Raw genomic sequence first — 15,470 nt, forward strand, 5'->3', positions numbered from 1 at the left:
GAGTAATATTCCATTTATAGATATGCCACAGCTTCTTTATCCAGTCATTTGTCGATGGACATTTAGGTTGCTTCATGTCTTGGCTATTGTATATAGTGTAGGATTTTCTATGTGTAGTATCATGTCATCCACAAACAGTGACAGTATTACTTCTTCTTTTCCAATTTGGATTCCTTTTATTTCTTTTTCTTCTCTGATTGCTATGGCTAGGACTTCCAATACTATGTTAAATAAGAGTAGTAATTAAGGAGCTTTTATTCTAATGGGGCAGTTAAATATATACGCAAATAATAGCATGTTCAGTTTGGTGAATGATACAATAGAGAGATAACCAAAGTGAAATAGGGAAGGACATTCTAGGTACAAAGACAAAAAGGCATGGCATAGCTGGATACATTTCAGAAAGTAATTCGTTTTGTCTGGATAAAATCTGGAGGAAAGGTGAGAGAAGGGGCAGAAGATGAGAGGGGCTAGATCATGGAGTACTTCTTCATAGAGCTCAGAAGTTTGGATGTCATCATACAAATAACAAGGAGCCATTAAAGGAGTTTAAATAGAGGGGTGATATCAGATTCACATTTCTTTTTAAAGATTACTTGAGTGGCAGTATAGAGAAAAAACTGGATGAATTGGGCAAGACTAGAGGCAGAAATACCGAGTAGGAGACTCTTGTGTAAGTCCATGTGGAAAATGAATGCAGCCTGAGCTTAGGCAGTAGCATTCAGAATGGAGAGAAAGAGATGAATGTATCCAACCAAATGAGAAAAATTTACTTCATAAAAAAAGTGTTTCTCAGAAGCTACCTTAGGGGTTATATATTATAAATTATACAGCAGAACTTAGGTAACAGGCATGAAGAGTGACAGCTGCCTGCAGAGAAGAGAGGCATTAGAATTATAGGAAGGACAGTTCTTTTCTGTTTTCTAGTTTTTAGGCACTGATCCTGGGGGCAGTTGGTGGAAGCTTAAAACACCTGATAGACCTAAAAGCTCCTGAGGTGATCACTTCCTTTTAATATTTGTAGTAAAGTGGTGACCATTGAGTATTAAGAATGGCTAACTGGGGTTCCTGCTTAAGAAAGGAAAGAACGAGTGACATTTAAGAAAAAAGATTTTCCCCCTCAAAATTGTTAATATTTTTTAAAAGGAATGGTCTTTCATTTATGTGAAGTGTCCAGACAAATCAGTAGAGATGGAAAATTGATGAATGATTCTCTAGGGTTGGGGAGGTTGGGAGGAAATGAAGAATAACTTTTAATAGGTATAGTTTTCTTTTGGGAATGATGGTATGTTCTAAAATTGATTGTGGTGATGGTTGAACAACTATGAATGTATTAAAAACCACTGAGTTCTATACTTTAAATAGATGAAGTGTAACCGGTTTGAATTATATCTCAAATCTGTTATCAAGTAAAGGAATTAGCTAGTTGATAGGGATGTAGTCCGATCCTGCTGTGGTTTAAATCTAATTTCTTTGATGAAAGCAAGATTATCTCGAAAAGTCAAGTTTGTGAACATCAGTTTGCTGTATCGAGATAAATGTAGCATTAAGAGAATCCTGATTTACAAAGAGTAAGACAGGAAGCTACAAATGGCAGGGTCTAAAAACCCTATAGGTCTTTTAGAATTCACAGTTCTGGAGTTTAATAGAGGACTATAAAGGCGTCAAGACAGTTTGAAGCTGGAAATACTAAAGTTTAAAACACTGAACTGAATTCTATAAGGGGAAAAAAGTTAGTTACAGAATAGTATTTATGGCTTGATCTAATTGTTGTGTGAAACTCAAACTCCACTATGTACACATATATTTATTTATAGATGACACAACAGATGAAGGCGAAGGTATTGGAATATGTTTGCTTTTTGTATCATTTCCCTTTTCTCACTTCTGTACATACCTTTTGAGCACCTACTAAGTATTAGCCACTATATTAGGTGCTAGGGATGTAGTGTTGAGCACGATGGACAAGGACTCTGCCTTTAGGGAGCTTACATTCAAATCTGTTACAGGAAATGAGATAACTTTTTGTGATTTATGAAAGAAAATGAACAATTTTCAAGTAAAAATAAGAAAGAATAGTAACAAGCTGGCCTGGATAGATGATGAACAAGTAAGTATTAAATGTTAAAGAAGGAAAAAAAAATATCTGACCTCTTATTTTTTGCACTTTTGGGAGTTTTTCTGGGTGGGGACCATGAGCTATCTTATATTTATGATCTTGGTTTCAGTGTGTTCTTCAATTGTGTCCATTGATGCCTGATACTTGGCTTAACTTCATACCTGAATATGATGTTTTTCTGCTTAACTCAGCCTAACTGAGCAATGCAGTGTTTTTCATAGCAATGAGTTAAAGTATGTTTGCATGATAAATTAAGTACTGACCATGAATGGCATCATTTACCACCAAGTTAGGAGTCTTAACAAAGATGATGCTGTATGTTATTGTTTCTTTTGGAGTCATGGTATCTGTCCAATTTTTTTTCTCCTGAGCTAAGGTGATAAGGTAAAGCACTAAGTAAAGGGTCTGTGTTCAAACTAAGAACACAATTACACAGTAGAAAGAAGAGTTTCAAGTTAAGCCCTAGGTAAGTATTTTGTCTCATGTTTAAATAGAGATAATTTCTTCCCTTAACAAGGAAAAATCTTTCCATAATTTTGTTTTTAGGTTTTCCATAGTCTTGCCTTTTTCCATCCCCACATGATGTTTGGCTGGCTTATAGCTGCATTTATATTCTTTTTCCATCCAACCTTAAACAAGATTCCCTATTAAGGTTCCTACCTATTTTAAAATGCCATACTATAAATCCATACTTGTTTTTTGAGAAACCTGGGCCTTATAGAGGCTCAAGACCCTTGTGTCTGTTCCTTAGTTGGATTTCTCTCTTTGCAGGTTTGGAATTACAAGCTTCGGCGCTGTCTCTTCACATTGCTTGGGCACTTAGACTATATTCGCACCACATTTTTTCATCATGTAAGTAGCCAGTGTGGCTGTAGTTTGAGAGCATTCTTTAGTTTCCCTGTAGAAATCTGCTTGCTCCTCAAGAACCTGTGCTTTGATAACAGAATTATGTTATTGGAGTGGTTCTTCTAGGATCTGTGTGGTGTTGACCTTTCTGCTTTGTTTCATTTTGCAAGAGGAAGTAGTCAGTTATATTTGAGTTTAATTTATTTGGGTTCAGTGGGCTTTATGAAGAAAGCATTGAGTCTCTGTAGGAAAAGTAGAGGTTTGATTTTAGATTTGCTGGGGTAGCAAATGAAAGTTTGCAAGCTAATCGCATGTGGGGTATTATTAAGTAGGTGTGTCTGGAGGAAGGACAAGGTAAGATGCCGTTTTGATGTGCTAACAAATGTTTTGAAACGTTAGCAATCATGTGCTATTATCCTAGGATTTTAAGGTCTGGTAGAGGCTATTCCCTTAGCGAAGCTTGCTACCTTTTTTAATCTGTCAGATATATAGTAGACAGATACTGAGTTGTAGATTAGAGACTCCTAACCTCTTAATCTGGTCCCAACCTGTCTGGATCTCTCTATAATTCTATGCTATTAAAGTTAACTTGTATATTCTGTGACTTTCAGTAAACTAAGTCTCTTGAATTAAGTTAGAAAGAATGTAGTGATATAAACAAGAATTTCCTGGCTAATACTACTATATTTTCTTTTTTAAAGTTAAAAAATTTTAGGGTAGAATAGGATAGAATTAAAGTGAAAATTACAACCGAAACATTTGAGAATAATGATCATTTAATAAGATATTCTACTCAGTAGGGACTATTAGTCATTGCCATGAAGGACTTGCTGAAAATTCTTGCCTCGAACAAATTGCCATCAAACTGGAAAGTTATGAAAAGCTCATTTTCTTTTTATTTTTTCAGTTAAATAAGTATGTGTATGTCTCGTGCTTACTAAATTCTTTGCTAAACACTTGAGATAGAATTGTGAATAAGAAATACTTCCTTTTCTTAAAAAGCTTAAAGACTCTAAAAGGGCTAAAAATTCTTTTTTCGTGTTACTTTCTGCTTTGGTTACTGAGACTTGAATTTTTTGAGTCTAGATGATCTAACAGGGAGAAGTCAGGCTTTAAAACAATACTTCAGTCTTAGAGTTACAGAGAGAAGATTCTTGCACAGGGTCTTAATTTAGAAGATTGATTATTTATAAATATAAATCACATACATATACATTTATATAAGTAAGTGTAAATATATATTATACTATTCGCCTCTGAGAATTTGTTTTGATTGGCTTCCACTCTTTAACCTAATAGGTGAAAGTGCCAAAGTTGGGAAAAGCTGGTAGAGTGGTAGGGAGGAAAACACCACTAGCCTAATGGAGCAGAAGCAGTAATCCTGTTAGTAATATAGCTGAGACATTAGGCAGTTGGAATATTTCCTCCAAAGAGAGAAATGGTTATAGGAGCCTGGAAGAAGACATTTGTTTAATGTTCAAACCCTTTGTCTGGAATATTTTTCAGGAATATCCTTGGATTCTGAGTGCCTCAGATGATCAGACCATCCGAGTGTGGAACTGGCAGTCTAGAACCTGTGTCTGGTAAAGCAGGAGACATAGGGCTCAAAAAAGAGTCTTCATTTCTTGGTTTTTTCATAATCAGCTTCTATTCAGAGCAGTCATTTCCCTTCCCTAATGGGTTATGTCTGTTGATTAATTATTGCTTGTATTTGTAAGATGCTTTTATATACAAAATGATAAATATAAAAGCAACCTCATTAGTAATGTATGGATCTAGATTTTCTGATCATTTCTTACCAGGGAAAGGGGGTTGTATAGCTTGGCTTTTAGAACAAAATTTTTGGTTAGTTTTCAGGTCTGTTCCAGTGAAACCTGAGTCAAGAGCTAGCCCTCTATCTTGCTTTATGTTTGGGTATAGAGCTTTCCATAAATATGACCACTAAAATGATGTCCTTTAAGAGGGATACCCCACTAAAATCTAACGGACAGTTAACAGTATGAATTGCTAAGATTTCATTTATTTTGATATTTTAGTATGTCGTTTGTTTGTTTATTTAGGTTATTCTTTTTTTTTTTTTTGAGGGGGGAGGTAATTACATTTATTTATTTATTTATTCTTAGAGGAGGTACTGCGGATTGAACCCAGGACCTCATGCATGCTAAGCATGTGCTCTAGCGCTTGAGCTATATCCTCCCCCCAATATGTCTTTAATGTGAGAGAAAAGCTGTGCAATCTCAGTTCTGAAACTAGTAGTATTTAAATACTAAAATATTAGAGGCAAGAAGAGAGCCATTCTTAAAACAGCTGACCTTGCTTATTATCACTGGTTCAGAATTGTTAGGATACCTTGCCTTTGCCTCCAAAAAAGTACAATTGGATCTGCATCTGTTCAGTATGGAACATGATATTTCACATGTAGGAGTCTGTTGATTCCTGCCTCTAATTTAGTATTGTCTTTCTTTTTCTTCTTCCAGTGTGTTAACGGGGCACAACCATTATGTAATGTGTGCTCAGTTCCACCCCTCAGAAGACCTGGTCGTATCAGCCAGTCTGGACCAGACTGTGCGCGTTTGGGATATTTCTGGTGAGCTGCCCAAGTTCAGGGGACAACCTAGTCACGTCTGGCGCAAAACTGCAATTGCTTAAAATAGTGACAGTAGTTGGCTTAGAACAAGAAAATTTAAAATATTCTGTTCTCATATAATACTATTTTTGTTTCTGAGGTTATTAAATCTGCTTTGATGGTTCTTCATGTTAGAGGTAGTCCATAAGAAAAGTGATTGCTCTAGAAAATTCATTTAATTTGAAGAAAATTTCATGTTTTAGTTAGATCAGTTTTTAGTAAAAATCTGTATACTGTGGGGATTATTTGATTCAGAATCAACCTTTAAATTTAAAAAAAAAACTTTCACAAAAATGAATTTTGGAAAGAGACTAGTGCAGGGAAACAGGACTTTTAGATCCTGCAACCTCATTTAGAAATAGGAAAGTCCCTCTTTTATATATTTTCTAGTGTAAGGAGAATGAGAGTTGGGGTGTGGGGTTTCATGTCCAGAACACTTTTTAGTGGGCAGACTTCTAGGATGAGAAATTAAATAACTTGTAGATTTTGAATAGTTGGGGTAATCCTTCCTTTCACAGTTTGTATACAGTGTCTTAGTTTTGGGATAAGAATTTAAATGTATTGCTATGTAATGGAGATTTGAGAATTGAAATGCAGAAGAAGGACTGTACCTTTGAGATCGATGTGCTGGAAAAATGGAAATGCTTTGATGAGAGTTGGAATAGGGACACTAAACTAAATGCTGTGGTTCTCTGCCCAGTTAAATTTACTTATCACTTGCTGAATTGTTTCTAATTGTTGCCTTAGAAATTCTTGGAGATTGGGTTCTCTGAAAGGTCAGTGGCTAGACCACAAGATACTGTTTTTCATTCTGTAAAGGGAAGGACTCCTCGTTGGTCCTTGCCTGGTTCTTTGTGATAATAAGGGAATCACTCTTCTGCATTGTAGGGTGAAGTTGATAACTTGCCAACTCCCCTGTAGCGTAGTGGGCTGGAGCAGTATGGTACTTGCTGTTCTTACAAACCATTAATGAACAGCAAGTTGAAAATTTGAATTCCTGGGTGCAGCATTTGGAATGTTATAATAGCAGTTGTTTAAGATTTATGTAGCATAGAAACAGGCCAATGAGATGAGGACAGTTGGAAAGGATAAGCTCTAGATCATGCTGTCTACGGCTTTCAAAAGTTCAGAATTAGAAGGGAATGGTATAAACAACATTGTGTTGGAGATAGGGCAGCTCTACTGTCTTCTGCTAGGGCTTTTGCCATTGCAGTTTTTTGTCAGACTGGCTGGGCTTTTTGAAGTACACCCAGACATGACCAGCCATGCCAACAGGAGGAGTTAGGCACAGGCACTGTGAGCCTGTGCCCTCTCCTAACTGCTCGTACCAGGGAGCTTATTATTCATTCTCCCAGTAACCTAGCTACGGCTTTCCATGGTTTTTCACTGTATACACATTCAAAGCACCCTCTCTGTCTCAGGATGTAGGAGCCTGATGGGGTTGGATCCCAGCTCATGCTATTTTAGCTGATCAGGGCAATTACTTAGAATAGTCTTTCCCAACCCAGGATCTGTGAAAGAATTAAGTGCTATTCAGATACTTTGAGTAACTGTTTTCTTAGTTCGCAGAATGGTATACAGGTAATGCCATCCCAGGTCATAGAGAAGTTAATGTGTTACATGCATAAATTTATGCTTTGGCCAGTGGGGCTTAATTCATTCCTAAAGCACTGGGTTGAGAGGGGCTTTATACAGCTCCACTCTTAAGAGTACCGTTATGTCGCCTGATCTGGCACAGCAGGTTCCCTGTGGCCTAGCTAAGCAATTTGAGGCAGTTAGGTGGATGGATTCTTATTGGTGATCGTGAAATCCCCAAGGCAAGAAATCCTTTTCTTCACTGTCATAAGAAAACATTTTTGCATCAGAATCAAAGGCCCTAAACCAGAGAAGAGAGGGAGAGAGTGTGACCCCAGTTGGGGTTTATACTTGCTCTTGAATGTGTAAAGTGCATGGATTACTATATAATAACATTGCAGTTGCTATACTTCGTATATGTGCTAAAAATTTTGTGCTAACTTGCTGTACTAATGTGAATGCTCTCTTTACCATTTCTAAGTGTTTTTCTGTACTCACAACTCTCTTGATTTCCAGTAATCCCTTAACTAGAGTGGAAGGAGATACTTCGATATTTAACCAATTGGAAGGAACTTTTGGGTTAGACTTAGGCATTCTTTCCTTTTTTAGAAATCGGGATTCTCTTTTTAGCAATTATTTTGCTTGGGTTCAAATAAGTCTGAATACAGGAAAAGTTAGCAGTCAGCTCCATTAGGGACCAAAGCTAGTATTTCCAAGAGGGAAAAAGTTAGTTCTGAGAAAATGAAAACCCTCAAATTTAGAGGACTGGTGAAAATTCAGATTTTTCTGAGTGTCTCTCTTTGAAAGGGGACATTCTCTGAACTAGGTAAGTAATAAGAAAACAGAGATGTTTAAGGAAAATCTGTCTTCTTGATACCTCTCTCATTTGGATTAAGCTCACAGGGCTTAGTTTAACCTGAATCTTTTGTATCAGCCTGTAAAAATAGATATTTAAAAGGAAATATATTTATAACCTATATATAGAAGATAGGTTACTTTTTTAGCTTGAGCTTCCAAGTAAACTGATAGTTAAATTATTTTAATGTGCTTATACTTTTGCATGTCAAGCCGATGTAATTCAGGCTTAATCTTTGAAATGACTACTAAAAATGTATTAATTTGCTGCCAAATCCTATCCTCATCCCTCTTTTTACTACTTCCCCTGGTTCCCATTGGGAAGTGTGCATCAAACTGGTCCATTCTGAGTGTCCTCCCCTTCCTCTGGATTTGAGTAGCTGCTGTAGAAATTTTCCATCTGTCGTTCAGTCCTAGTGAGTAGCTTGTCGAAGGCTCAAATATTTTTTCTCTAAGTATCTTTTCACTGCCTGTCGCTATTCATCTGTTTTTGCTCTTCTCTTTTTCCTGGATCATTACAAGCAAATACAACAAAGGCTTCCATTCTGTCATACAGCTTTCCTTTTAACGTGTCTGCTGAAGCTTATTGGAGGTGAAGTTCCTCACAGCTGTCTTTGTATCTTCCTTTGAATCTGTGATTCATTAGGAAAAGTTGACAGATCTCATTAAAGGGATAAGTGAAATAAGTGAAAGGAGGTATCCCTGTGATAATGTATTTTTGAAGCCCTGGGAGAGTGTTTTTTTTTTATTTGTTTGTTTTGTTTTTTTAAAGCAGTGGCTTTATTTCTCTCTACCTATTGGCTACATGCTCATCATGGACAGGGTACAAGATAATTAAAACTGTCGTATCCCTTTAAGCACTTGCTTCTTTAAAGCCGATGTTTAGGTGCCAGTATAATAGAAGAGATACATTGTAATTTTAAAACCATGAAGATAAATAAACACAATCATTAAACTTAATTTTTTGTGTTTTCTTACAGGTGCCAGAATTTAGGCTTAAAACTACTTAGGTTTTATTTTCAATGATAGCTTCTATTCCCTCCTCCCCCTCCTCCATTACAGATACTTGGTTTTTTTAACTTTACAAGTGCCAGGTAGTTTCATCTTCCTTCCCTGCCGCCAACTACTTCAAAAGATAGGATTTTAGTCTGAATTCTATTTTCTTATCTATTAACTGGTATAACTTATAACTACACCTGCTTGCCTATCTCATAGGGCTGTTACCCAGATAAGCTTTGAAAACCACTAAGTGCTTTTCACCTGTAGGACAGTAGTAGTATCATAATTTTGTTTCTGCCTAAAGCACAAATAATCAAATTTTAAAGTAGTTGAGCTATAAATGTGGGTCCTATACAAGTAAGATTTCTTATCCTGCTGTCTTTTTTCTGTTGTTTTTAAATTATGGGCTAATTTCTCCCTATAGCCTCTGGAAGTTTTAATGGCAAAATACGTATGTTCAGATCTATAACCAGTCTTTTAAGCAAGAGCTTAAAGGGATATGACAGTTTTAATGATTTTGACCCCTGCCCAAAAGTCAGGAAGATATGAGTACACTTTTTGTGCAGTATATCCACTAAAGAGCTGTTTTATTTTTGATAGGTCTAATTTCCTTAACTCCTTTGGAGCTTCCCCATGAGTTGCCTAAAAGCTTCTAGTTTGAGAAACACTGAGCTGTGGCCTCTCCAAATTACTTTTCTTTTAAAATTTTTTGAGATGATAGAAGAAAAGTTGCTATAGATTTGATAAAGTTGAAAGTAGAAATTGAATGTTTACCATTTGAGGCCACATTTCAAGAATACTGAAGAATAGAGATGGGTGTTATCTCAAGTAGACATCTCTTGAGGGAGGTTTATTGAAAAAATTAACTGTGTCAGAAGTTTGAATTGTCTTCTTCTGGGAAGAAGTCCTAGTAATGGGTCTGTTAAGGGAGCAGAAGAGAAGACAGTGAATGTACTGTAGGATTTTGAACAGTTTTAGAAAAAAATAGGTAGGAGCTCTTGAGTTTATTTTTCTTTAGTCTCTGTACATTTCTTTTTTCTCTTCTTTTTCTTTAATGTTAGTCTGTCACTGTACCTTTCTGTACTTCTGTTACTGTGTTCTTTTTGGTAGCATTATGTTTACATCTATCATCCTATTCTTTACCCCTTCAAAGGTCTAAGGAAAAAAAACTTGTCCCCTGGTGCGGTGGAATCGGATGTAAGAGGAATAACTGGGGTTGATCTGTTTGGAACTACGGATGCAGTGGTGAAGCATGTACTGGAGGTACTTATCTCTATAGCCAGTGGCTGGATGTGGGCTCTTCTCCCGGGAAATATAACAATATGCCATTCATTTATTCATTCCTTCAACAGAGATTTATGCAGGGCTTATTAAGTGCTAGGCACTGTTTGAGGCACTGAAAATAGAATAGTGGGTGAGCCAACAGAGAAATAAAGCTTGTATGCCACCTGCGGGAGAGTCATGTTACCTTAAAACCCAGGGGGGAGAGAGGGAGAAAGCTAGCATAGACTCCATCACCATCCCGAAGCAGAGCCCATTGTGAAGCCTCTTGTGGGAAAGAGGGATGGTTAATCATATTGAGAACCAGCCATGTGTAAGTAACTTGCATGCATGGTGGGAAAATTAAAAAAAGCATGAGGGAAAGAAACTAGATTTTTTAGAATATCTAATATTTACAGCTATCCACTGATGGAGATATTATTAGCCTCATTTTGCAGATGAAAAATTTGAGATTTAGGGAAATTAAGTGGTTTACCAAAGTCTGTATGTATCTAGTAAATGGAAGAACTGGACTTTGAACTTGAATGTGTCTGATTCCAAAACCTGGGTGCTCTTCACCACAGAATGAGACCTCTCAAAAATACTGCTAATTCAAAATACCTTATCTGTTATTCTGTTACAGTACAGATTATAACTTTATATATAGGGTAAAAGATATATTAAAATCAGCAATTCTCAAACTTTGATCTGAAGACCTTTTTATACTCTTACTACTTATTGAGGACCCCAAAGAATTTTTGTTTATGTGCATTGTATCTGTCATTTTTTACCATATTTCAAATTAAAATCAAGAACTTTTAAAAACACGAACTGTGTAAGGCTACAGCCCATTAGCCATCAAGGCAATGACATCATTACCTGTCATATAACCTCTGGAAAACTACACTTAGGACACAGTAAGAGTGAAAAAGGCAAACAACGTTTTAGTATTACTATGAAAATCGTTTTTGACCTTGCCAATTTCCTAAAAGAATCTTGGGGATCATCCAAGAGTTTCTTGACCACACTCTGAGAATTTCTTCCTTAAATTGTAAAATTGATGTTTATTCTGAGATGTTACTAACTAGTTGGAGAAATAAGATTTAAGTAGACAAGTAACAAAACAAGGCAATATATCCCAAATGCAAATGAAACTGAATTTGGGAGTAAAAAGATTTGGAAATTCCCATGAGACTTTAGGGATAATACTGGATAGATTGATGTGGTAACTCTCGTGTTCAAATCTTAAAACAGCATAGTCCCTGAAGTCTTTTCACATAATGAGTAAAAATCAGAGACATCTTTTATAACCACTAGTTGGTCCATTGGTTTGCTTTGAGTATCAGATATAAAGAAGAATCACCTTTTTTTCCCCACAGGGTCATGATCGCGGAGTTAACTGGGCTGCCTTCCACCCCACTATGCCCCTTATTGTATCTGGGGCAGATGACCGTCAAGTGAAGATCTGGCGCATGAATGGTGAGTGAACCATTGACAGTATCACCGTATCTAAATGTTGGCTGCTGGCCAGCAAGGTGAATTAGGCGTTCTGGGCTTAGTGACCCATTTTCCTACCTTAAGTTGTTACGCTAATCCTGGGAGCATGACAGTTGCCTTATTCCCTTTTTCACCTTTGTTGGCATCCTGATTTTAAAAAGTATGGACATAATTAAAAGTAAGAATTCATTCATTCAACAGGAATTTATTGAGTACCTGCTTTGTGCTAATCAATGTTCAAGGCTCTGAAGATGCAATGATGACTAAATCAGACAAAAGTCCTGCCATATGAAGCTTCCATTTATTCTATAATGGCAGACAAAAGTCCTGCCATATGAAGCTTCCATTTATTCTATAGTAACAAAGCAGAGTAAGGAGATAAAGAATGACAGAGTAAAGGTGTTATAATTGAAAGGAGGGTCAGAATGAAAGAACAAATACGTAAAGATTCAGTCTTAAATGAAGCAAATTGCCTTATTAGAAATAAGTTGGTAACTTAACATTTTGTAGTAGAACGTAGCATTTGATTAGAAGATGTCATAATTCCAAATTCCAAACTTAGAGTAGTAGTAGGGAGTTGTGGTGATTTAATTCTTTTTTTGTCCTTCAGAATCAAAGGCATGGGAGGTTGATACCTGCCGGGGCCATTACAACAATGTGTCTTGTGCTGTCTTCCACCCTCGCCAGGAGTTGATCCTTAGCAATTCTGAGGACAAGAGTATCCGAGTCTGGGATATGTCAAAGCGGTAAGGGGATTGCAGTGGTGTGTGACCAGACCCAGGGGAAAGCCCCCCTTTCTCTCTTACTGTCTTTTTAAAAATTAGATTAGAATACTTCTTTTTGTTTCTCATCATCTTCAGCATATAGAAAAATCATATTTTATGAAAGCTTGAAGGGACCTAGGGATTAGCCAACATTTACAAATTTTCCATCAAATAGAAATCCGTGTGTCTTCTTTTTCTCCTTTAAATTTAAGCATGTTCTTCCGTAGCTACAGAAGTAAGAAATTTTAAATGAAAGCAGTACAGTAAAAAATTATGAGTGGGGGAAATTGTAATATTAAAATAATAAAGTCAGTTTGAAGTTTCCTCTTTCTGTTGCTTGGAGGAATTTATCATGACTATATTTAGAATGTGCAGTTTTCTGTTTTTGATTTGAGTTTTTAATTAGTATGTTGGCCTACCACTCAATACTCTTGTATTTGATAGGCTGAAGATTCCCTGGAAATTAGTATTTTTCTTTGTGTATCTTTTACTTTCCTAGGACTGGGGTTCAGACCTTCCGCAGGGACCATGATCGTTTCTGGGTCCTAGCTGCCCACCCTAACCTTAACCTCTTTGCAGCAGGTAAGGGCCATTTCTCTTTTTTTACTTTAAAGTTTGTAAGACTTGAGAGTGATTTTCCATTAGCTTTGTCTTCAGTTTGTTGTTATATGGTAGCATCTGGGGAGGGATGGAAATTATCGTAATTTCTGCTTTCAGGGAGCTCAGTGTATAGTGGGGGAGATATACCTAAACAGTTACTGTGGGGTGATAAGTGCTATGACAGAGGTTTGTACAGAGCCATTAGGAGAACACAGAGGAGGGCTTCTCTAAATGTGGCAGTATGCTAGAGTGAGTACTGAGAAAGGATTTATAGATGTTTATTTGAATAAAGATTCCAAGAATTATGAGAAGTTAGTCAAACAAAGGATCCATTTGGGTGCCTTAACTTTGTTTTTAACTTATGTATAGAGTCCTCATCTTCATTTGTCTCCTGTTTCTTGCTTACAGCTAATTCTTTATTCCCTTTCTCCTTGTGCCTTAGGTCATGATGGTGGCATGATTGTATTTAAACTGGAACGAGAACGGCCAGCCTATGCTGTTCACGGCAACATGCTACATTACGTCAAGGACCGATTCTTACGTCAGTTGGATTTCAACAGCTCCAAAGATGTAGCTGTGATGCAGCTGCGGAGGTAAATCAGACTTGTTTCTTCCTTGCAAACCATCTCATCTGTTACCATGATATACAATACCCACAAACTGGACTTTTGTTCTTTTAACAACACTTTGGATCTCATCTCCTATCACAGATAGAATCCTCATTGGCTGAGTTTAAACCCCAGGAGCATAGTGGCAAGGAGGTGGGCATGAGGTGAATGGGTGTTCCTCTGCTGAGAATGCTAGTGACCCTGCGGAGAGGAAGTCATACTGCCACAGTTTGCCAGGTGTCTTGCAAACCAGAGGAAGTTTCTTGGTTGAGAGTAGCTCAACTTGGTGACAAATCACTTTGCCTTTATTTGGCATTTCTTTTCTCTAACTCTTCCTTTGCTTTTCAGCAAAATGCACACAACTCTAAACCAGAATATTTGTCTCTGGAAACTCTTTTAACTCTGAAGATATGATAACCTCTGGGGTGCCTGGCAAAAGGAACTGTCCTCTTGGAAAGCCAGCTGCATCAGCATGCTGAAACATTCATGGTGGCAAACTTTGGCATGAGGGTTTGATAACTACCCTCCAGCATCACTACTATAAAAAGATGGGTTTATGTTAACACTCCAAGGGACAGGAGAATATAGCCAGAGACAGATCACATCATGTTACTCTGTGGTGTCCACTGCAATTATGTGTAGGAATTTGTACCGAAGAATAACCAATCCCCCCCAGTATAGTGAGTGCTAACCATACCTTCTGTTGAATAATTTGACTTGTACTAGGGTTTGCTGTTTTAAAACTGTTTGCTCAAAGCTGAAATAGGGAAGTCCCTAAGCCTTAAAGGAAGGAGGAAAATAGATGCAGCATTCATTTACTTTTATTCCTGGTTATAGAAGTGATGAATATACGTGTAAAGATTGGACAAATAGGAGCTATAGGAGTAATTCCTTTCTTCCTGCTATCCTTATGCCTCTTTGCTAAGTTTTTTTTTTTTTTAATATATGTCTCTAGTGGTTCCAAGTTTCCAGTGTTCAACATGTCCTACAATCCAGCAGAAAATGCAGTCCTGCTGTGTACAGTAAGTAACCCTCCTAGGATCGCCTCAATTTCCCATGAATCTCTTTCTCATGCCCTTAGAGGGTCTCCAGTGGCTTCTCAGAAACAATTTAATGATCATTTTGAGAGAGCCAAAACAGTAAACAGAGATTTAAATCAGGTAGGTTTCAGTTGTCATAAAAATGTTAAGGATTTGTGTACTTACACCTTTCATAAGGCTAACAACTTCTGAACTTAATGGAGCATCAAAATGAATGACCCAAATCACTAACGTGATTTGAGAGAATGTTTGCAAAGGAGATGCTTACCTTGATCCCTCCATTTGAGTGACAGTAGTAGAGCTGATTTTGAGAGGGGTTCCTTTCAGTGGTGTTGCCTTCAGGGTCATCAAGTAGCCTTCAATTCTTGCCGTACAATTTAAAAAGAAAAAAAGAAATGACATTCTAATTTTAGTGCCCTGGTTGCCAAGTCAAAAGAATGAAAACCTGTCTTTCCCCATATGACTTCTGGTGTCTGATCCCAATCCTTTTTCTATATCTAGCAGTCCCATATTTTCCTCCTGGAAATTTTCTTTAATGTCTTTTTTTTTTCCTTCCTTCCAACAGACTTAAGGTGATGAGTGTACTTAGGTGGGGCATTGGAATATTAGGGTGTTAGTCTGTGAATTTGTGGACTAGAGAGCAGTCTTTGCTTTCATTCAAAAGATATCTACATCTTTGGA

At 37.1% G+C, this 15,470-nt stretch overlaps 1 protein-coding gene across 2 annotated transcripts in view; it reads left to right on the top strand.

The window, feature by feature from the left end:
• The window catches only part of COPA (COPI coat complex subunit alpha), a 38,475-nt gene that overhangs the window by 6,570 nt on the left and 16,435 nt on the right, over positions 1-15,470 (top strand). For both annotated transcript variants that reach the window (XM_006215652.4, XM_006215653.4), the window contains exons 4-12: positions 2,891-2,971; positions 4,472-4,548; positions 5,443-5,552; positions 10,174-10,283; positions 11,660-11,759; positions 12,388-12,523; positions 13,041-13,123; positions 13,584-13,734; positions 14,705-14,771. In XM_006215652.4, coding sequence (XP_006215714.1) covers positions 2,891-2,971; positions 4,472-4,548; positions 5,443-5,552; positions 10,174-10,283; positions 11,660-11,759; positions 12,388-12,523; positions 13,041-13,123; positions 13,584-13,734; positions 14,705-14,771 — 915 coding nt within the window. The remainder of the gene's footprint in view (positions 1-2,890; positions 2,972-4,471; positions 4,549-5,442; positions 5,553-10,173; positions 10,284-11,659; positions 11,760-12,387; positions 12,524-13,040; positions 13,124-13,583; positions 13,735-14,704; positions 14,772-15,470) is intronic.

Source organism: Vicugna pacos, chromosome 21 (genome assembly GCF_048564905.1).
Source record: "Vicugna pacos chromosome 21, VicPac4, whole genome shotgun sequence".
Lineage (NCBI taxonomy): Eukaryota > Metazoa > Chordata > Mammalia > Artiodactyla > Camelidae > Vicugna > Vicugna pacos.